Here is a 21,937-nt window from a genome sequence, read left to right on the forward strand (position 1 = left end):
GGATCTAGAGGGACACGGTGGGGGGTGGGGGGGGGCCACAAGACCCCACACAGCAGGTGTAGCACGAGGCCATCCTTCCCGGAGGGCCTTGCCTCACAACTGGTGTGAGACCCACGGTGGTCTCGGGTTTCCAGGCAGCAGCATGTGGGGAAGGAGCCTCGAGCACACATTCCACCGTTCCACCCAGAGCGCGGGAAGGGAAAACAGACAGGTGCCTGGGACCTGAAGCCTTCCTTTATTATGAACTGTAACGAGCGTGAGACCAGGGAGCAGGTGCGGCAGGCAGCCCCCTAGGCGTAGTACTGCAGGTTGGCTTTCTTCTTGGCCTGCACCTCCAGGATGCCCTCCATGTAGTCCTCGTGGGTGAGCTCTGTGGCACCCCTGCGCAGCGCGATCATGCCCTGCACCCAGGACACACAGGCTCTAAGGGTGCCTTCCTACACCCCTGGCCCGGCTCTGAGAGGCCTCAGCCCTCTGAGCCTCTTCCCCCCAGCGGTCTCCACCAGTCAAACGCCCCATCCTGTTCAGGGAAGGGGGCAAGAAGGCTCAAAGTAACCCACTCCCGCACCCCAGCACTCACCGCCTCCACACACACGGCCTTGCACTGGGCCCCATTGAAGTCATCCGTACAGCGGGCCAGCTCCTCATAGTTCACGTCAGGACTGGGTGTGGGGGTGGAGGAGAGATTCCACAGGACTGAGTTACTTATGGCGAGGGGTGGGAGATGTCCTCCCACACTCCCCATCAGGCAGCAAGGCCCACTCGCCTGGTGACGTCGACAAGTCCCTTCCCCAATATGCCTTGTTCTCCTCTCAGTACAAGATACAGGAGGAAAGAGGGTAGGTCAAAGCAGAGACCAGGTTATTTCTGGGGGTCTAGCTTTCTAGAAATCTGAGATTTCTCAGTCCCTGAGATTCCAGGGACTGATTCAGCCTGCGGCAGGGGAGCAAGAGGTTGTAGAGACAAAGGATGGTCATCTCCCTCTCTTTCCAGTAGCGTCAGGCCTGCATCAGCACAGCATTTTTCAGTCTCAGGTGCCAGGAAGTGAATGGCAGGAAGTGAATGGCAGTGCCATTACCCCCAAGTACGAGAGAGGAAAACTCAGGCTTAGACAGATTGTAGCACCTACTAGAGGTCACACAGATCTAAATCCAAGTCCATCTGGCCCCTGGCTGAATTCCCTTGAGCTACTCTGTGCTGTGCTCAAGCTATTCTGAGCTGTGCTCGTCTGCTGGGGCGGGGGAGTCAAGGAAACAGGAGGGCCTCAAGCCTGTGCACCTTCAGATCATGGGGGAGGAGGAGGCAGGGTGACTATAAGGAGCAGAGCACCCAGAATCAGGGCCTGAACCCCAGCAAAATTCTATCTCAGGCTTCCGGGGAGAAATGGAAGCCAGCACGTGGAATAGTTGTGTGTGAACAGGGAGGGGAGAAGGGGCGGGTAGAGACCTGGGCACACTGTACGAAGGCCACAGAGACCGCTCTGTTGCTCCCCTCAGGTCTCGGCGCCTTGCTCATGCCCTTGCTCACCTGACGTTCATCTTGCGGGAGTGGATCTGCATGATTCTGGCCCGGGCCTCCTCGTTGGGCATCGGAAATTCAATCTTTCGGTCCAGACGGCCTGAGCGGAGAAGTGCGGGGTCCAAGATGTCCACCCTGTTGGTGGCTGCAATTACCTAAGCAAGAGGAGAAGCATCAACTTGAACTGAGGAAGATGGGGCTCCCAGACAGACAGACAACACTCAAGGCCATGACAGGCAGAGAGATAGCCCAGGGTCCAGATCACACATCAAGTGTGTTAAATCTCAATTCTAACTCTAGCTGCACTAGCTATGTGACTGCGAAGGTCCCCTGCCCTCTAAACCCTGTTTTCTTCCATCCATGATGACAATACCCACCTTTACTTGAGTGTTGGGCTGGAACCCGTCCAGTTGGTTCAGAAGCTCCAACATTGTCCTCTGTACCTCCCGGTCTCCAGCCTTCTCACTGTCAAAGCTGGGGCACACAAGAGGCCCGAGACACTGGTGAGGCCACAACTCGAGGAGAGCCTTCCCTTCCTCCACCCACTGGAAGCCTAACCCAACCATCCAGGACAGAGAAAGGTCTCACTCAACTAGGGGCCCCCAGCCCAGGACTGGTACAAGGAAGGTGTCAGACACTGGAGAGGCTCCTAGGATCAGTCAGGCTGAGAATAAAACAGTGAGCAAAACTAGCCACTGCCTGGGCTATCCACCAATGAATGTGCCACTGCAAACTGGGCTTATAGCTCAGAAATATGGGATCCAGACTTGGAGCATAAGGGAAAACCCAGGCAGGCATCCTTGAGGAAGTATCCCTCAGGCTGAAAACACACCAGGGGAAAAGTACATTCCACAGAGGGAACAGTAAGTGCAAAATCTCTCTCAGCACAGAGCTGGAGCAGGCCTATAAACCCGAAGGATGCTGTGAAGAGGTGGGGGCGCAGGCAGGTCCAGGATGAGGTGGAGAGGAGCAGCGACAGCCACACAGGGGACTGGTTAAGTCCAGCATTTATCCCAAGGAGCAATGCAGGGCCCATGGAGGATTTTAAGTAGGATGTTTGTGTGAGGGATGGGGTGCATGGGAGTGAAGCAAGCAGGTATGAAAGGACCATGCTGGCAGCCGTGAGGAGAATAGATGGTCAGGAGAAAAGTAGCAGGGAAGCCAGTTAGAACAGAATTCAGGAAGCAAAACCACGAGAGGAGAGCTGCCACTGCTCCAGGGGAAGAATGGGACAGCAGGGGAAACAGGATTTAGAACAATCTCCTTGGAGGCACTCAGCATCCCCCTACCGCTTAGTGCCGATGGCATCCAGCTCATCAATGAAGATAATGGATGGAGCTTTCTCCTTAGCCAGGGCAAAGGCATCGCGGACCAGCTTGGCACCATCCCCAATGAACATCTGCACCAGCTGTGGGCCAGCCAGCTTCAGGAAGGTAGCCTGATGAGGCGGCACAGTGATCCATATCAGGCCAAAGGCACCAAGAGAGGTCCCTCTTGAGTCCCTTTGGTAACGCTTTAGCTTCTGCCCCTTTCTTCCTCATCCCTCCCAAAGCACTCACCTTAGTCTGTGCAGCACAGGCCCGGGCCAGCAGGGTCTTCCCCGTACCTGGAGGTCCATACATCAACACCCCTTTTGGAGGCTGGATCCCCAAGTTCTCAAACTTCTCTTTGTGGTTCATTGGCAGGACAATGGCCTCCACCAGCTGCCAGGAAGAAGTCCTGGGTGAGGAGAGTGAAGCCCTGAGGGCTCCGAGCCTAACACTTAATGACTTCAACCCCAACCTGCAACCCTCCTACTCCTCCTATTCAGAGACATTGCTCTCTTCTTCCCTGCATCAAAAGGATGCAGAATCAGGGTGCCTGGGTGGCTCAGCTCAGTGGCCAACTCTTGAGATCAGGTCATGATCTCATGGTTTGTGAGTTCAAGTTTTTATATATATATATATTAACTTAAAAAAATAGATGCAGAATGCTCACTCCCACCAGGGCTGGCTATGGTCGCTCCAGAAATAGCAGGATATGGTAGAAAGGCACTGGGACAAGAACCAGGAGCCTGAGTTCCAGTCCTGGCTCTGGCCCTAACCTTCCTGTGGCCCTTGACAAGTCATTTAATCTCTCTGGACCTCAGCCTCCTAAACTGTCACAGGGCACCCTCTTACCACCGTAGGATGGAAGATAGGAGGCACACTGGCACTAAGTGCTCTGATCAATGAATCAGAAAAACAAAAGGCTGGCAAGGCTACTAGTGGCAGCCGGTGCCTCCCTCACCTCCTGAATCTGTTTGTCCAGGCCCCCAATGTCACTGTATTGTTCTGTGGGCCTCTCATCCACCTCCATGGCCTTCACCCGTGAGTCATACTCTGTAGGCAGGGTCTCCAGGATCAGATAGGAGTCTTTGTTCACACCCTAGGGACAGAGCACAAAGCCTTCAGATTTGTCCCAGCTCAAGGCCTAACTAACTGGCTGGGTGATAGGTGTCTGTAGAGTGAAAAAAAAAACAGGACTAGGAAAGACAAGAACCAAAGAGCAAGCAGATAAGCTCGGACTCTCTGGGCTGTTCTGCTGAGATTTAGGGCCAACACTGAACTGGGCCTGGGGCAGAGGCTCAGCTAGCCAGTGGGAGAAACCTCACTGGAAAAGCCCTACCTGGGCTCAGGGACACCACTCACCACCAAGTCTCCGGGCTTTAGCTTTTCAGCATCCACCAACCCAATCACAGGCAGGAAGTACGTCTGTATGAAAAATTCCAGGTGCAGTCTGTTACTGCCCTCAAGAACACTCCCTAGTCCTGTCCCACATCCACTCCTCACCCTCCTCAGTTCTCCTAGCATTGAGCTGGCCTCACCTGTCGGGTAGAGGTTTTGATCACTGCACATTTACCCTTCCTCTGGGAATCCAGGTCAATATTGGCACCATCCTCCTCTTGGTCATTGGGATCAACATCTAGAAGCTAGGAAGGGAAAAAACTCAGGTCAAGAGGCCCTGCTCAGCCCTTGGAACTCCCCAAAGCCCAGTGCTTCTGGGGCCAAGACAATCCACCCCACTCCTGAGACTAGCCGCAAGCCCAGCAAAGGTGTGGCTGATAAGCCAGGGGACTGGTAAGATCTGTTTAGGTTCTGCTTCTCTGCACAGAGCTCTCTACCCCCTAGTAAAGAGGATACATGTGAGGCTTCTGAGGCCTTTTCAGGTTATATATATATCATATATTATATATATAATATATATATCATATATCATACATATATCATATATATCATATACATATCATACACACACACACACACGTGTGTGTGTGTGTGTGTGTGTGTGTGTGTAGAGCCCCGGAAGTGCACACTAGGGAGGGGGCCTCACGAGGTACAGCTCTAACATGCAAGTTAGGCCTCAAAACTTTCACCCACTTTTTCTCCAACGGCACCATCGCAGGCTGCCTGCCTCCAAGCCCCGCTAACCCTTTCTCTTCCCCTCCACATACACACACACCTCGATGACGTTGGAGACAAGGTACGGCAGGGTCTTGTTCACTTTGATTTTCTCACTGTTCTCTTTGATCTTGTCCTTCATGGCCTGGAGTTCGTGGGTAACTCGCAATACTTCACTCTTCATGATCTGGGATGAGGGCAAGTGGAAGCAAAATGTTCAGCTGTGGCTCAGCTTATCCCTGGAACCCTGTAACTGGTGAAACCCAGGCTGCCCAAGGGGACCTCCCGCACCCATTCAGTCAGCTCTAAGGCTCTCTGAAAGGTGAACCTGACTGTGTCCACATCCAGCAGAGGTCAAAACAGGCCAGTGTGGAAACTTCCTGAGGCAGTTGTAGCAGAGGAAAAAGAGCAGGGCCCTGAATCAAGCAAATACAGGTTTTAGCTTTTGCTGCTAATTAAGGGCTGGGTACTTCACCACAATAGAAACCTGTTTCCTCATCTGTAAAATGGGGACTTCCTAAGAGAAAGATTCTCAAGAGGAATAAAGACCTCGTTGGAAAGAGCATTCTGATGATTCCTCCTGTCAGACCTGCCCTCCCACCACCCTGACCCTCTTCGAGTCCCTTCTAAGGCTTAGTTCTTCTTTCTTGATCCGCGGGCCCGAAGTCTTCCTGGCAAGGCCGAGAACAAAGTGAAAGAAGCTGCTGGGATCTCCAGGGTCTGCCCTGCGGGGGCCTCGCTGCCCCTGGGGCTGTGAGCCCACCTTGATCTCACTGTCCAGCAGCCGTGTGCGCTGGATAATCTCTTCTGTGGACATCTTGAGCACCTCCTCCCCGATTCCATCTTGCTGTTAAAAAAAAAAAAAAAATTTTTTTTTTTTTTTTTTTTTTTTTTTTTAAACTCAGGGCAAGGATTCCGCGTCCTCCGAGCCCACTCACAGCTTCAGCTTCCCAGCCCAGAAAACCAGAATGAAGGAGTCGAGACCCTGGCCCACATCCCAAGCGGCCCTGACCCCAGGACCAGGCTAGATCTTGACTCCCCCAGCCACTTCCTACCCTCCCGCCGGCCCCAGCTCCGGGAGCCCCGACCCTCCCAGCGCTCACCTCAGCTTCATCCCACACGGTAGCCATCTTCTCCTGCCGAGTCACTGGACTCTCCAGTTCCGGCAGCAGATTCATGTTCTGAAAGGAGAAGACCGAAGATCAGACTGGACAGGAACTGTGGCGAGAGATTAATACTTTTTCTTTCTGAAGGCCTGCTTCTGACTAGTGGCGGGCCTCTCTCCCCAAGTCCTGACTCTTAACCGAATTAGGTCCGTCCTCCACGGCCACAGCGAATCTGCTACTCCGATTCAAAAGACAAAACCCGGGCCGCAGGACGCGCCCCTCACTCCCCCTACTGCTCCAGAAACGTTACCGCCCTCGTCCTGTTTAAACCAGGAGCGAGAGGTGGGTGCGCTATTGGTCGGCGCGCGCAATGGGCGGGGCCTGGATATAAAACCGGAAGGGGAGGGAGCAATGAAAGGAGCCTGCAGGGTGTCTGGGAAATGTAGTGTTAACCTGGCCGGTAATTGAAAGGGCGCGTTCGAAGGGGTGACTTGACCTCAGAATCTGGCGCAGCTAGGAATTAGGGGATTCGCGCGATGGCTCTGCCTCCCAAACCATAGACAACATAGGCTAGCCGTGTGCAACGAGCCAAGAAAAGGGCATGCCCAGGGTCACCTGAGAGAATCATTAATCAGTTTTAAAGAGAAATCGCTGCTGCTTTTCTGAGCAGGTGCCACAGAACTGCCCACGTGGAAAGAGCTCAATTGACAAGTCTCCACAATTAAAAACATTGTGACTCAACGTCTGTAATCGTTTCTTGTCATTTCAAGGAGTAGGGCAGACCTCTGGATCTTATGAGACCCATTTGTTGTAGCTGGGTCCCTTGCTGTGGAGGATCTCTGCTTATTACCATGAGGTGAGACCCAGGGCACCGCTAAAATGTACTTCATGTAAGCGTATATTTTAAGTCAAACCATCACAAGTAACCCCTATACAGTGAGAATCTGTGTAATGGTTTTCTTGGAAGCAGTTGAAGGCAGAAATGTCTTTAAATAACAGCATTTGCAGCTGCTTGCTCAGGCTGGCAAGCCACCTCTGCAAATAACAGCATTTCTTCCATCCTCTCAACAGCTCTGCCCCGTGGACAGATTGTCTTATCATTCTCAACTTTATTTTGTTAAGTAAGCTCTACGTGGGGCCTGAACTCACAACCCGGAGATCAAGAGTTGCTGGCTCCATCGACTGAGCCAGCCAGGCACCCCTATCATTCTCCACTTTAGATAAATGTGTGGACGATCATAGAGGCTACGTGACTTGCTCAAGGTTGTTCAGTGAGTCAGTGTCAGCACAGGGTTTGCTGACCCCAAATTCACACTTGTCAGAGTTGCCTGACGGGAGTCAAGAAGACCAGTTGGAGAAGAAGAAGCTGTCCTGTCTGTGCTGGCCACAGCACACCCACAAAGAGTCAGAATCGCTGGGGTCAAGTACAAACAGTTTATTTTTCTATAAAGAGCAAAGTACAAAGAGTCAGGGAGGGCAGCTGAGCCTGGACGAGCAACAGTGGGCAGGCCCTGGGCCCTGACTGAGGTTGGAGGAGGCCCCGGCGGCTGCCCCAGGAGTAAAGAGGGTCCAAGCATGGCCAGTCAGGGGACCCCCGCACGGTGGTGGAGAAGGAGCATGGGGAAGTGAGGCAGAAGCCCGAGACTGCTGGTGGGACTCACACAAAGCCAGGCTTCATGGATGAGCGGCGGCAGTTGGGGCAGCTGCGTGTCCCATTGTTCTGCAGGCACCTGGGGACGCGAAGGGCTCTGTCCACTCACTGAACCCATGCTTCCGTCCTGGGCCTGGGCTCTCTCTCCTCCCCTCCCCTCTGTAGGAGCTGGGAAGGTGTCTAGGCAGAGGGTAGGGCCCCCTGGATCCTGCTTGCCCCTGGCACTCTGTCCTGAGCCTTCCAGAAGGCCAGGAATCAGGAGATCGTCATGGAGGCCGGTACCTGTGTAGCCCTGGGTGTCTGAGTCTCATGGCCTTTGAGAGGCCTCTCTGAATTCTTTTTGGGGAGGATAATGGCCACCTCGAAGGGCTGCTGGGAGGATTCACTGAGTTAATACAGGAGAAGCACTTAGAACAGTCTTGGAATGCAGAAAGCACTATGTTCAGTGTCACTATTGTGGTTAGGCCAGCTGGGGCCCTAGCGTACCCCAAAGGGACCCTGGGTGCCCCCTGCCCACTGGCCAGGAGCCCTCACCTGAGATGGAAGATGTGGGAGCAGGGCAGGGCCTGCAGCCGGCTGTTCCTCTCGCCTATGGACTCGCCGCACAGGCCGCAGTAGAGCTCCGTCTCCTCCACGCACTCATGGAAGCGCACTACGTGCGCACGCAGCTCCCTCTGCAGCCCCTTGCTGCGATAGATGCTCTCGCTCAGGCAGTGCAGCTTGAGTTGGCTCAGCTGGGGCCGGCAGGGACGGGAGGGTGGGTGTAGGGGACAAGACCAAGTCACTACTGGAGAGCCTCCCTCCTTGTCCAGCCCCAGAGGCTGTCCCCGAGGGACCACCAGGCAGTCAGGACCCACAGGGTCCAGTCCTGGCTGCGTTCTGGCCTTCCTGATGGGCCTGGGAAAAAATGTCTTGCCCTCCCTGGGCCTTTGTTTCCCCTCAAGCAGAATGAGCAGGTGGATGAAGTAGGTGGTCCTCACCCCTAGAACTAGCTGGGAATCCAATGTTTTTGAAGCATTTTATTGACAAAATCTGCTGCAAGGACTCTGTAATAATTGATTTGCTGTCCTGTTTTTGTTAACTAAATATATACACCACCTCATCAGCATTTCTGGCCAACCTGAGATATGTGGGTAAAACTGGGTATAATCTAGCCAAAACCAAAGATATTTGGCATTTTAGTTGGGATGTACACCGGATCCCAGAGGATTTCACATCTTCTAGAAGACTTGAAGAAACACTGAGTCTATTTTCAACATTTAAAGGTTTGGATACAATTATTAAATTTGAGAGGCCACATGCACTATGGAAGGAACATGGGCTTTGGAGTTAAGACAGACCAGGTCCCGGGGCACCTGGGGGCTCCGTCGGTTGAGCGTCCGACTTCTGCTCAGGTCATGATCTCACGATTCGTGACTTCAAGCCTCACACTGTGCTGATAGCACAGAGCCCACTTCGGATCATCTGTCCCCTTCTCTCTCTGCCCCTCCCCCGCTCGTGCCCTCTCAAAATACAGAAAACATTAAAAAAAAAAAAAAAAAACTGACCAGGTCCCAAGTGTGGGACCTGGAGCACCTCTCTGAGCCTCACTTTCCTCAGCTGTAAAATGGGGCTTGCAGTACCCAACTTGCAGGGAGATAGTGATGACTGGGATCAATACCCAGAAGAACCTGTGTGTGCCCAGTTCTCAGTGGGTGGGGGGCTCACTGTTAGGGGTTTTAATGCCCATCAAGGTCTGAGGACTTCTGATCTCCTCTGAGCTATGGAATTCTTGCCCTGCCCTCTAAAGTGCTCTCTGTGTGGAAGAGAAACAGCCAGGGTCTGGGAACGGGTGGGGGCAACTCCTGGAGATCCTGGAAGGGCTCAGGGCATGTGTGGGCTCTCAGGACAGCCCTCCCCACACACCCAAGATCCCACCTTGGGCTCTTGACTCCAGACCCAGAAGACAGAATCAGGTCTGACCTTGTTCCCCACTTCCTCGGCCAGGTCCTGGGCTTTCTCGATGGCATCCAGAGCCTGGAAGACATGGGCCAGGGCCGCAGGCAGAGCTGTCTGACAGAGGTCCTGGCTCACAGGAAAGGGAGGGCTAGGGAGGGGTGGGCCTGGGGAGGGAGCTGGGCAGCTGCCCTGTGTGTGCAGGTAGCAGAAGGAGGCTGGAGCACAGTCACAGAGCTCTATGGGCAAGTCACCTGCCGCCTCAGTTTACTCAGATACAGAATAGGAAGAACATTTCTGTCTCTTTGGGTGTCGTGAAATCATGAAAGCAGTTAAGGCATCCTGAATTCAAACCCAGTTCTGGCCCTTTAACTAGCTGTGGGTCTGGGCACCTCATGGGCCTTCTCTGAGCTGGGAAAATGACTTGGAATGTACCCGCCTCATGGGATTCGGGTGAGGCTGACGTCAGACAAAGTGTCCGAAAGAGTCCTGCCCAGAACCAGCCCCACAGATTTCTGGGTGACCCACCGGCTCCAAATAGGGGCAGTGGGGAAAGCCGGGAACGGTAGGAAGGAGATGGACCTCACCTTGTCCAGTGCCTTCCTGGCTATCCAGCATTTGGCCACACCCAGCAGCACCTGCACCTGCCCCAGGCGGTTTCCAATCTCAGTCATGATGCTCATGGCGGAGTCGTACCTGGGGAAGGCTGTCTGCACAGCCAGGTGGAGGGTGGAGTCGGACTGGGCCAGGCCTACAACCCCTCCCTCCGCTCTCCAGTGACCTCACCTCCAGGTCCCCACGGCTCCGGTGGATGTCAGCAAAGCAGAGCAGGCAGAGTGCCTGTAGTGGCCGGTCCCCATGCTGCAGTGCAATCTTCATAGACTCCTGTGAGGGAGGCTGGTCACTCAGGCCTGCTCATCTGCCCACCACTGGGGTGTCATCGCTCAGTGGGACCCGCTGACAAGGGTGGCCAGGGATCGCCAACATCCTCAGAGCCCAGTACACCTAGCACCGTGCTGAGGCCCCGCGCGCTGAACCACGGAGGCCTCGCGACACCCAGGGGAGTGGACTCTGAGGCTTAGAGAGCAGAAGTGATTTGATCAAGGCCACCCGGCTAGCAAGTGGCAATGCTAGGATTTGAACCCAGGTCAGTGGACCTCCAGAGACTGGCTCTCTTCCTACTTAAAGTGTCCCACAGAGGGTGTGTATGGGGTGGGCAGAGGGAAGGGCCTGGAAGGGAGTGAGGTTTGGGGATGGTGGAATAAACGCATCCTTCAGGGGCTCTTACAGAAGCCAGGCCAAGGGCAGATCTTGGGGCCCTCAGTGAGCTGATGTGGAAGGAGGACACCCTGGCCCACACCACCACCCTCCACCTGCCGCCCTTCCCTCCTGCCCCACCTCACAACACTCCATGGCGCTGCCCAGGTGGCCCAGCAGGCGATATGCCACGGCCATGTGGTACTGGCTCATGGCCCGGTACTTGAGGCTCCAGCCTTTGCCGTAGTCGTTAACGAGCTCTGCGGCCTTGCAGGGGAAGAACAGGGCTTTCTCGTAGTCCTGCGGGGGACACAGAGAGGAGGTGGGACAAGATGGGACACACTGAATGGCAGGAGCTGCCTCTAAGTCAAGGGCTCCAGGGTCGGGCTTCTCCAGGAACCAGGGGTACCCACAGGCCCCACCGGCGTTCAGTCATTCCTTTGAGAATCCAGGGATAGAGTGATCCCGGCAGGGGGAACAGCCGGTGCAAATGTGTGGGCTCCGTGAACTTTCATCTGGTTTGCTGATGGATCCCAAGAGCCTAGCACAGTTCTTGGCACTTAGTAGACACATCATGACTATTGTTGAGTGAAGGAATGAATCAGAAGGTATTCATTCTCCTCACTGGGTCCCAGTGGGGCCCCTTAGCTTCAGAGACACGTGGCAGGGAGAGTACCAGACACCCCACCCCTAGCATCTGCCCCCTGGTACCCAGAGCGGGTGCTCACTGAAGGCTCAGTGACCGATTGCCAGCGCAGTCTGCTCCAAAGAACAGACCACTGAGGCAAAGAAATCACTCCCTTGTCCTTTCTTGCTCCTCCAACCTCCAAATCAGGAGGTGATGCCAATGTCCTCAGGGAAAACAGAAGAAAGTCAAAAAGGACTCTCCCCTCTCCACCTTCTCCACCTAATCCGCGAGATCTACCACTCTCTGCCTCCCTCCTGCCACCGTGGAGGAGGGTTCCCGGCTCCCACAGATGTCAGTCCCTCCATGGAGCTCTGGAACAAATCCCCCGTCTCTTTCAACCCGATCATGCCCATCGGTGTACAAACACATTCTGGTGTTTCTTACCTCATTAGAGAAAATAAATCAAAATCAAACAACCTTCTTTTGACCTCATGTCCCCCTTCAGCTACAGCCCCATTGCTCTGTTCTTTCTCATAGAAAATCTGTGTGATCTCTCGCTCAATATCTAACAAGCATCTCCCAGTTAATATGACTGAAAGAGAATTCTCGATAACTCCAATAAAAACCAGTTCCTCACAAATTTTGTTACACACTTTTTAGTTTTATTTAGTTAAGTAATCTTTACGCAACATGGGTCTGGAACTCAGGACCCCAAGGTCAAGAGTCACATGCTCCACCAACTGAGCCAGCCAAGTGCCCCTTGTTAGATACTTTTTAATTTGAAGCCATGTAAATGCTTTATAGCTTCAATTTTTTTTTAATTTTTTTTTTAAATCCTAAATAAAAGGGGGCAACTGGGTGGTTCAGTCAGTTGGGCGTTGGACTCCTGATTTCGACTCAGGTCATGATCCTAGGATCGTGGGTTTGAGCCCCACATCGGGTTCTGTGCTTAACGTGGAGCCTGCTTAAGATTTCCTCTCTCTCTCCCTCTACCCCTCTCCCTCACTCACATTCTCTCTCTTAAAAAAAAAAAAAAGAAAGAAAAGGAAAAAGAAAATTTAAATAAATGACCCTAATTGCGTATCATCATACTAATATTCTAATTAATTATGTTTAATTATACTATTATTATAATGATACTGCAATATAATATTATACATAATTCTATAATATATTATTACATTATAATGTATTATATTAACATAACCACACAGAAAAAATTATTTCAGATGACCTTGGTATATATGTAGTTGGACAGTTCATCCGTAGTAGAATGTATGATAAAGACAAAAGAATAGCAAAGGAATCTTTTATTTATTTTTTAATTTTTTAAATGTTTTTATTTATTTTTGAGACAGAGAGAGACAGAGCATGAACGGGGGAGGGTCAGAGAGACAGAAGACACAGAATCTGAAACAGGCCTCAGGCTCCCAGCTGTCAGCAGAGCCCGACGCGGGGCTCAAACTCATGGACCGCGAGAACATGACCTGAACTGAAGTCGGACGCTTAACCGACTCAGCCACCCAGGTGCCCCAAACAGCAAAGAAATCTTAAACATCTTTCAGTTGTCTTTTTCTTTTAAGTAATATTGGTATTGTCTTTTGAAAGTACTTTGTGTATTTTGTGTGTTAAAATACGTAATTATGTTGCTACAAGTCAACACTTTCAGCCTAAGAGAAAAGAAAATCAAGATTAAAATAAATTACGGAAAATCCTGAAACATTAGATTTGAATTGCAAATATTAGCATAAACTTCAGTTGTCTTGGCAACTAAAAAGATTTAGAAGCCATGACAACCCAGTTGCAATGAGCACCTTGAGAACCCACGTTTGGTCTTTAATACAATTTCCCACTAAAAACAGCCCAGAGAAATGGCTAATTCCAGGTCTGGGGCAGCAAATATACAAAATGAACCTGAGACAGCTTATTCTTCCAGAAAACAAGAACACTTTCAGTGTTTAAATGAAGTCTTGCCAAAAGGACACAGGAGCCATAGTGAAGGAATTCTGGTAACTAAAGTTAAGATAATTTGACCCTTATAGGGGCGCCTGGGTGGCTCAGTCGGTTAAGCGTCCGACTTCAGCTCAGGTCATGATCTCACAGTCCGTGAGTTTGAGCCCCGCGTCGGGCTCTGTGCTGACAGCTCGGAGCCTGGAGCCTGCTTCGGATTCTGTGTCCCCCTCCCCTCAGCTCCTCCCCTGCTCACACTCTGTCTCTCTCTGTCTCAAAAAAATAAAATAAAATAAAAAAGATAATTTGACCATTGCAAAGAACAATATTGAAATTAACTGAAGACTATTGAATATTTTTTTAAAATCCAGGATTTTATAATGATACTCCAAAAGAAGAAAGCAAAACAAATAAGTGATCTGATCCTTGAAGGCAGCTATGACAACAATTCCTTATTACGAAAGTGGTAATGAAAGGAAAGAGGAAGGTACTTATTCCACCTTTCCTGTAGGAACTGCGTTTCGGAGGAGCCAATTAGCCCCACGTGAAGGGGGAGAGTTCGTCCTTCCCGAGAAATCCGGGCAGCAATTATAGAAGGAATGGTAAGAGCTTGGAAATCGCCATTTCACTACAGTTGAAATAAGAGAAGTGATTCAGGCAACAAACATCACTGGATGCTAAAACCGTTATGGAAAATGTTACTGCAGAACTGAATATCCACAGGGAGCCACAGTGTCAACACCCCAAGCTCACCTGCTGGTCACGAAAAGAGAATGCGACCCCTCAAACAGAGGGATCAGGCTGTCGCCCCCTCTATCGGATTTGATACAACACGAGGTGAGCAGCAGGGCTTACACAGTCTTCTTACCAAAAAGCTGTGACCTGACTCTTCCCAAGTCATTAAGTTCCAGTTCCCAGGGGGCAAAGGAGAGAAAAAAACCAAGTCAAAGGACTCCTTGCGGAAGCAATGGGACAGTGAGATGAAACGTGTTACAGGGCAATGAGTGCCTTCTTCGATAAAAATTATAAAGGGGCACCTGGGTGGCTCAGTCGGTTAAACATCTGACTTCAGCGCAGGTCATGATCTCCCGGATCGTGGGTTCGAGCCCTGCATCGGGCTCTGTGCTGACAGCTTGGAACCTGCTTCAGATTCTGTCTCTCTCTCTCTCTCTCTCTCTCTGCCCCTCCCCCCCGTCTCAAAAATAAATAAAACTTTGTTAAACATTTTAAATCATAGACAATAAAGGGGAGAAATTTTCTGTTGGAAAAGACTTAAGGGACGTAATTCCTGCTGCACATGTGCCTCTTACTTGTGTTCCAATTTATAGAAGCTGAGGGTAAAGGCGTGTTTTCAGCATAAGCAGAGAAATTTATAATTGTGATTATGTAAGAAAGTGTCCTTATATAAGAAGATGTCTTTTTTTTTTTCTTTCAGGGATACATACTGAACTACTTTGGGGTAAAATACCACGATATCTCTAATTTCATATCATAACACTTCAGTTAAAATATGTAAGTCAACTATGGCAAAATATTAATAATTGTTAAATCTAAGTGGGTATATGCAGATTCATTATAGTATTCTATTTTCCTATATGGTTAATTTTCTTTGTAATAAAAAAGGTTTTAAGACACCTCGTCCCTCTCCCATCCTATCAAATCTCACTGAATGGATTCTTCAAAAAAATGTTTTTAAGTTTATTTATTTTGAGAGAGAGAGAGCATGAGCACAAGCCAGGGAGGGGCAGAGAGAAGGAGAGACAGAATCCCAAGTAGGCCCCTGGACATCAGTGCAGAGCCCCATGTGGGGCTCTAACCACTAACCCACAAGATCATGACCTGATCTGAGATCAAGAGTCTGATGCTTAACCCACTGCGCCACCCAGGTGGCCCTGAATGGATTCTTCATACACCTAGTTGCTGAAAACAAAATCCTTGGTGTTGTCCTGGCTGACTCTCATCTCCTCACACCCCACCTCCAGTTCATCAGCATCTACACACCCAGTTACCTCCAGATTTATTAAGCATCTACTGTATGCCAGGCATCAACGCCCCCCTCCCCCCGCTCTCGTGGGCCAAGAGCAGCCTGGATGCCTTGGGGTCCCAGGAGAACCGACACTGGACCAGAAAGAAGCCTGTGGTCACTGCCCCCATCAGTTCATTCGCAATCTGCCTTCTCCCCTCCCCCCTCCTTACCTCTTGGACCTCACCACCTCCTACCTCCTTCTCACACACCTGCTGCCGTCATGCTGGCCTCCATCAGCCCTGGAACATGCCAGCTATTTCCCTTTCCTGCCCCGCCCAGAGCAGGGTTTTGCTTTAGCTGTTGTCTCCTTTTTCATGCTTTTGCCAGATTTCTGCATGGCTCACCCTCTCGTCTGCTTCCAATCACCAGGCTGACGCCACCTCTATGAAGCCTTCCAATCACCCTATTTGAAGCTGCAACACTCCATCCTTGGCGCTTCCCACCCCCTTTTCCTTCTTTCCTTTCTCCTGAGCACTTTCTCCTTCTTCCTCTTCTTCTTCTTCTTCTTCTTCTTCTTCTTCTTCTTCTTCTTCTTCTTCTTCTTCTTCTTAATGTTTACATATTCATTTTGAGAGAGAGAAACAGAGAGAGACAGAGAATCCCTAGCAGCCTCTGCACTGTCGGCACGGAGTCTACATGGGGCTCCAGCCCACAAACTGAGAGATCAAGACCTCAGCCGAAATCAAGATTCGGATGTTTAACTGACTGAGCCATCCAGGCGCCCCTCTCCTAAGCACTTTCTAGCATGCTGTATGATTGACTTACTGATGGTGTTTATTTGTCGTTTTCTAGAATGCAACCTTTACAAGGCCAGAGGCTTTGTTGTTGTTTTCCCTGCTTGCATCCCAAGCCAACAGAGCCCGGCAATACATATTTGATGAATGAATTCTTACAACCATGCTGGAGGGTGGGCCCTATTCTCCCTCATTTTATAGCTGCACCTACCAAGGTTCAGAGAGGAAAGGTGCTGTGTCCAAGATCACACAGCAAAACACACGGCAGTGCGGGTTCCTGGCCTGTCCTCACACAGGAGCCTCCCATTTCCCAGGAAGGCAGACAGACCAAGGTTTGAATTCTGTCTCTGCCCTTCCTGGTGAGTCTTTACCGTCCCTCTCAGACTTTCCTACGTGGGAGGACTCAGCGAGGTCCTGAATGGGGAGCAGGGCTTGTGCGAGGGTGTCAGGGGACCGGAGCCCTCCGCCGCCCTCCCTCCCCCTGGGCCCAGGCCCACCTTGACCTGGGCATAGAAGCTGCCCAGGCTGCAGCAGACACGGCACTCGAGCATGGCATCATCGTTGTTGTGGGCATAGCGCAGGGCCTTCTCGAAGCTCTCCAGGGCCTTCTGGAAGAGGCTGAGGCCCAGAAAGGCATTGCCCATGCTCAGGCTGACCTGGCCTCCGAGCTGGGCGCCTGCCCTGGTGCCAGGCAGGCCGAGGCAGGTCTTGCAGTAGGAGACGGTCTTGTGAAACTCACACAGCTTCTCGTTGCTGCGCGCCAGGTTCAGGTAGCTCTCCAGAAGGAAGTCAGCATCCTCCAGCTCCCGAGCGGTGTCGATCTGCACCACAGCGAACTGCCAGGAGGGTGGGGGCAGGTGTCTTCCACTTGGACTCTGAGCCTCCGACCCAAACCTCCTCCCTGCCTCACAACCGAGGCCTAGGACCCAGCCACCCGGCTCGGACCCAGCCCGGCCTCAGACGAGTTTTCTGCTCCCCAGCCATAGGAGAGAAGTGTCAGCCCTGAAGCCAAACTCAGATCCATAGCTTTCACCTTTCGGCCCGAGGCTACATGGGCCTCCCACCCCCGGCCCCAAACCTGGATCTCCATGTCCCCTGGGGTTCCGACTCGGAATCCCAAATGGGAAGTCTGGAGCCTTCTCAGACCTGGCCTGGAGATCCCCGAACTCTGAAGCTAAGAAGTTCGGTCTCCGTTTCAGACACCCAAATTCAAGGCCACAGGGCTCTAGATGGGACTCAGAGCCCCCCACGGGACCGTGCTGCTAGCCCACGGGACGCAGGGGAGTCTGAGGAGGCGGGAGGGTCGGGAGCTGGGGCGGGGGGGGGGGGGGAGGGGGGGGCGGGGAGCCAGCCAGGCCCACCTTCAGCATCTCTTTGTAGCGGCCCATCTCCGAGTGCGCTGTGACCAGGCAGCCCAGCACGCGGAAGCGCCCCACGAGGTCCGCGCTCTTCTCCAGCACCTTCATCCACACGTGCAGCGCCTTCTCTGTCTGGTTGGACTGGTACAACTGGAGCCCCTTCTCGATCTGCTGCTTCGTCTGATCCTGCCCCATCCTTCCAGAGCCCTGCCCAGCACACGGAGAGATCCTGGTGGCTGCGGGCTTCTAGGCACTCATGGCGGGGACCACGGTGCCGGCTGCCCACGGAGCCACGGGCAGGAAAGCAGCACCAGGCAGGAGGCGAGCAGGGCCTGGATGGAGAGCGGGCGCCACCCTGGGAACAAAGCTGGTGCGGCCCCTGATCGCAGCTGTCCCTGCCAGTTGGGGCCACGTGGCCGCTGAGGAATGTCAGCCACAATGTCACGCGGGCCTCTGCTGCACCCACCCCAAGCTGGGAGCTGGCTGCCCAGGGATGCAGGCACCCTGCTCCCTGGGCAGCCCCGTGGGTGTCTCTTCGGCACCTCTGAAACTGGCCCCAACTCCCCTGGCAGGACAGGCCCTCCCCGGAGCCTGGCCAAGGAGCGGCCTCCAGAGGTGGGCTGAGGAAGCAGGGATGAAGTGACGTGGGTGGCCAGCCCCGAGCCCTGCCCCTCCCCATCGCAACCTTCCCCCTAGACCCACCCTCCCCCAGGATTTGTTTCTGTGATTCTCCGGGCACTGCACCGAGGCCTCTTACACACGCACATGCCCACACCGTCCCCAACACCGAGTGCTTACTCACAGTATGACCCGAGCCTTGTGATTCACCCCTGCGCCTCAGCTTCCTTGTGTCAGATGAGGATAATAATAGGCTAATAAACCCTAACTCACAGGGTTGTTAGGAGGCAGCATAGGGTAGTAGGGAACAGCGTGGACTCTGGAGCCAGGCTGATTCTGCCATTTATTAGCTGTGTGGGCCGTGTGACTTCGGGCAAGAGTACCGTTACCTACCTCAGTGGATTGTTAGGACTCAGTGTTGAAGAAGATGTAGAAAAGCAAGAAGTCATCCCAAGCTGTGTCCACCTGCTCCATGGCGCACTACCCACCAGGGACAGGAGTTGACCCTTGAACATTTAAAAAGTGTCCCAATTCCAATCCCCTTCCCAGTTTGGAAAGGTTCCTAATAATGTGCTTTAGTGCCAGACACTGTGGAGAAGGGCAACATCTTTTCTAAAATTTATTTTATTTTTTATTTCGAGAGAAAGAGAGTATGCAAGGGGGGAGAGGGGCAGAGGGAGAAAGAGAGAGAGAGTGAGAGAGAGAGAGAGAGAGAGAGAGAGAATCTTAAGCAGACTCCATGCTCAGCACAGAGCCTGACGTGGGGTTCGATCCCACGACCCTGGGATCATGACCTGAGAGGAAACCAAGAGTCAGACACTCAACCAACTGAGCCACCCAAGCCACCTGCCCTTTTTTTTTTTTAGATTAAAAAATTTTTGAATATAAGTTTAATGTTTTTTCTTAATTTTTTTAAATTTATTTTTGAGAGACAGAGATAGAACGCGAGTTGGGGAGGGGCAGAGAGAGAGGGAGACACAGAATCCAAAACAGGCTCCAGGCTCTGAGCTGTCAGCACAGAGCCCGATGCGGGGCTCAAACCCATGAACCACGAGATCATGACCTGAGCTGAAGTTGGATGCTTAACCGACTGAGCCACCTAGGCGCCCCTAAAAAATTTTGAATATAAGTTTACTTAAAGCAGTAGGTTCTCAGAGAGAGAGAGAGAGAGAGAGAGAGAGAGAGAGAACAAGCAGTAGAGGGAGAGAGAGAATCCCAAGCAGGCTCTGTGCCCAGTGTGGGGCCTGACACAGGGCTTGACCTGAGGACCCTGAGATCACGACCCAAGCTGAAACCAAGAGTCAGACGCTCAACCAACTGAGCCACCCAGGCACCTTATGTAGAGCTGTCTTATATAGACATCTATTTGGAGAGCAGCATGTCTTAAATAGAGAGCAGACGCTTGAAATATTGGGGGTCCTAGTATTGAGACACTCTAGGTGACAGGGCCCTGCCAATCCCACCAGCTCGTCTCCCCTGATTTTTCTCATTCTTCTCTGCACACCAGGCTCTTTCTTGCCCCAGGGCAAAGATCCTTCTTTCAGGATGAACAGAGTTTTTAGTATATTCACAAATTTGTGCATTGATCACCATTAATTCCAGAATATTTTTACCACGTCAAAAAGAAGCCCCATACTGATGAGAAGTCACTCTATCCCCCCCATTATGGCTGAATTGGTGCCCTCCCTGATCCATATGTTGAAGACTTACCCCTAGATGGGATGCACTTAGAGACACCATCTTTTTTTTTCAAAAATTTTTTAATGTTTATTAAGTTTTGAGTGAGAGACAGAGTGTGAGTGGGGGAGGAGCAGAGAGAGAGGGAGACACAGAATCTGAAGCAGGCTACATGCTCTGAGCTGTCAGCACAGAGCTCAATGCGGGGCTCGAACTCACAAACCATGAGATCATGACCTGAGCTGAAGTCGGACGCTTACCAACTGAGCCACCCAGGCGCCCCATAGACACCATCTTTAAAGAGGTAAAATGAAGTCATTAGGGAGGGCCCTAACCTAATATGACTAGTGTCATAAGAGAGAGATCAGGACACAGACACACATTGTAAGACCAAGTGAGGACATAGAAAAAAGACAGCCATCTTACAAATCATGGAGAGAGGCCTCAGGAGGAACCCACCCTTTCAACACTTGATCTCTGACTTCTGGCTTCTAGAACTTTAGAAAATAAATTCCTACTGTTTAAGCCACTCAGTCTATGGTACTTTGTTATGGCAGCCCGAGCAAATTAATACACCCCACAACCACTATCTACTGTCTTTTTAAAAAATTATTTTTATTATTTTTTATTTTTAAAGTCTATTTAGTTTTGAGAGAGAGAGAGAGAGAGAGAGAGAGAGAGAGAGAGAGAGAGAGAACAAGCAGGGGAGGGGCAGGGAGAGGGAGAGAGAAAATCCCAAGCAGGATCCACACTGTCAGCACAGAGCCCAATGCAGGGCTCGAACTCATGAACCATGAGACCATGACCTGACCTGAAATCAAAAGTCAGACAGTTGGGCACCTGGGTGGCTCAGTCAGTGAAGTGTCTGACTTCAGCCTAGGTCGTGGTCTCACCGTTCCCGAGTTTGAGCCCCATGTCGGGCTCTGTGCTGACAGCTCAGAGCCTGTTTCGGATTCTGTGTCTCCCTCTCTCTGCCTCTCCCCAACTCGCTCTCTGTCTCTATCTCTCAAAAATAAATAAACATTAAAAAAAAAAAAAAAGGTTGGATGCTCAACTGCCTGAGCCACCAACATACTCCCATGTTTTCATTTTTTGTGGTGTTCAACTTCTGAGGAATTGCCAACCTGTTTGCCCCAGGGCCTTTGTACCTCTTGATTCCTTTCTTCCTCCTTACCCCAATATTCTGCCTAGTTACGTTCTAGTTAGGGTGAGTCAGCTTATTATGCTCTTGTGGAGAATCACATTCCATTCTGATACAAGACTTACCTCTATAATTTTATATTCATCAATAAGGTTATTTGCTTAACATCTGTTTCCCTACTCACATGTGTGGGCATGTCTCTGTCTCATCCACCACTGACTATCTCCAGGGCCAGGCCAGGCATGGCCACTCAATGAACATGCTGAATGAATGAATGGGAAAAGGGGGAGGAACAAAAGTCTAATTTTGAAATTCAAAGCAACCGCTAAAGGCTTCACAGCCAATCTGCCATGTCCTGCCTCATCCTGGGGAAACCGAGGTGTGGGCAGAGCTGGCTTCCTCTTTACTGTGAGGCACGTGGGTCCAGAGAGGGGCAATCTGGAGCAGGAGGGCTCACAGCCAGTTCAGGAGTCCATGCCCCAGGGTCACAGCGCAGCAGAGGGTGGAGAGGATGTAGGGAAAAGACCCATGGGGCCAGGCAAGGTCAGGGGCACTCCCCAGGGGGAAGTGCTCTTGAATCCCCACCACGGAACCTGGGAAAGGGGGAGAGAGGGAGTTTCGGTGGCCAGCCAAGGAGCCACTCGCACAGGAGTGTTGACTGGGATCTTCCTCCCATCTGGGAAGGTGGGTCCTTGGTGAAAGTTAACCTCCAGAGGGGAAGGAAACTGGGCCCACAGGGAAAGTGAAAGACCTAGCAGATTCACTCCCACTCAAAAGTCTAGACCTGAATTCATCTTGGTCTTTGGAAGGAAGGAAAGGACATGGGCAGCCTACATCTGCCCCAAAGGAGTCTGGGTACCTTTTGGGTCCCTGGGAACTCACATGATCTCAGAACTTGAAAACTGGGCAGGAGAAAGTT

General features: G+C 51.7%; 2 protein-coding genes across 4 annotated transcripts; both read right to left on the reverse strand.

Moving 5' to 3' along the window:
• Nucleotides 1–214: 214 nt before the first annotated feature.
• On the reverse strand, nucleotides 215–6,364 carry PSMC3 (proteasome 26S subunit, ATPase 3). The gene is made up of 12 exons (XM_045485181.1): nucleotides 6,041–6,364; nucleotides 5,701–5,784; nucleotides 4,999–5,124; nucleotides 4,364–4,468; nucleotides 4,188–4,250; nucleotides 3,787–3,924; nucleotides 3,078–3,221; nucleotides 2,808–2,956; nucleotides 1,896–1,992; nucleotides 1,528–1,673; nucleotides 581–662; nucleotides 215–401 (listed from the first exon to the last, which is right to left on the reverse strand). Exons 1-12 carry the CDS (start codon nucleotides 6,113–6,115, stop codon nucleotides 291–293), a joined length of 1,320 nt encoding a protein of 439 aa, XP_045341137.1. The 5' UTR covers nucleotides 6,116–6,364; the 3' UTR covers nucleotides 215–290.
• Nucleotides 6,365–7,463: 1,099 nt separating this feature from the next.
• Nucleotides 7,464–17,982, reverse strand: RAPSN (receptor associated protein of the synapse). Of its 3 annotated transcripts, none has more exons than XM_045485183.1 (8): nucleotides 17,586–17,982; nucleotides 16,722–17,045; nucleotides 11,028–11,186; nucleotides 10,416–10,514; nucleotides 10,217–10,339; nucleotides 9,657–9,710; nucleotides 8,229–8,428; nucleotides 7,464–7,773 (listed from the first exon to the last, which is right to left on the reverse strand). In XM_045485183.1, the coding sequence occupies exons 1-8, from the start codon at nucleotides 17,775–17,777 to the stop codon at nucleotides 7,701–7,703; spliced, it is 1,224 nt and encodes a 407-aa protein (XP_045341139.1). In that variant the 5' UTR covers nucleotides 17,778–17,982; the 3' UTR covers nucleotides 7,464–7,700. The 3 variants fall into 3 exon arrangements, with proteins under 3 accessions (XP_045341139.1, XP_045341138.1, XP_045341140.1); XM_045485182.1 differs by having other exon boundaries at nucleotides 16,722–17,060; nucleotides 17,586–17,980; XM_045485184.1 differs by lacking the exon at nucleotides 9,657–9,710 and having other exon boundaries at nucleotides 16,722–17,060.
• Nucleotides 17,983–21,937: the final 3,955 nt, after the last annotated feature.

This window comes from Leopardus geoffroyi, chromosome D1 (assembly GCF_018350155.1).
Source record: "Leopardus geoffroyi isolate Oge1 chromosome D1, O.geoffroyi_Oge1_pat1.0, whole genome shotgun sequence".
Classification (NCBI taxonomy): domain Eukaryota; kingdom Metazoa; phylum Chordata; class Mammalia; order Carnivora; family Felidae; genus Leopardus; species Leopardus geoffroyi.

Excerpts from the sequence above, each read along its gene's own strand:
- PSMC3 (XM_045485181.1), bottom strand. The coding sequence starts at position 6,115 with ATGAATCTGCTGCCGGAACTGGAGAGTCCAGTGACTCGGCAGGAGAAG. Across the intron at positions 4,469-4,998 it reads TTGTCTCCAACGTCATCGAG|CTTCTAGATGTTGATCCCAA; the intron begins GTGTGTGTGTAT and ends TTCCCTTCCTAG. Across the intron at positions 3,222-3,786 it reads TGGACAAACAGATTCAGGAG|CTGGTGGAGGCCATTGTCCT; the intron begins GTGAGGGAGGCA and ends TCTTCCTGGCAG.
- RAPSN (XM_045485182.1), bottom strand. The coding sequence starts at position 17,777 with ATGGGGCAGGATCAGACGAAGCAGCAGATCGAGAAGGGGCTCCAGTTG. Across the intron at positions 11,187-16,721 it reads GCTTCTATGCCCAGGTCAAG|GACTACGAGAAAGCCCTGTT; the intron begins GTGGGCCTGGGC and ends TGTCCCCCGCAG. Across the intron at positions 10,340-10,415 it reads GGAGCCGTGGGGACCTGGAG|ACAGCCTTCCCCAGGTACGA; the intron begins GTGAGGTCACTG and ends CTGGCTGTGCAG.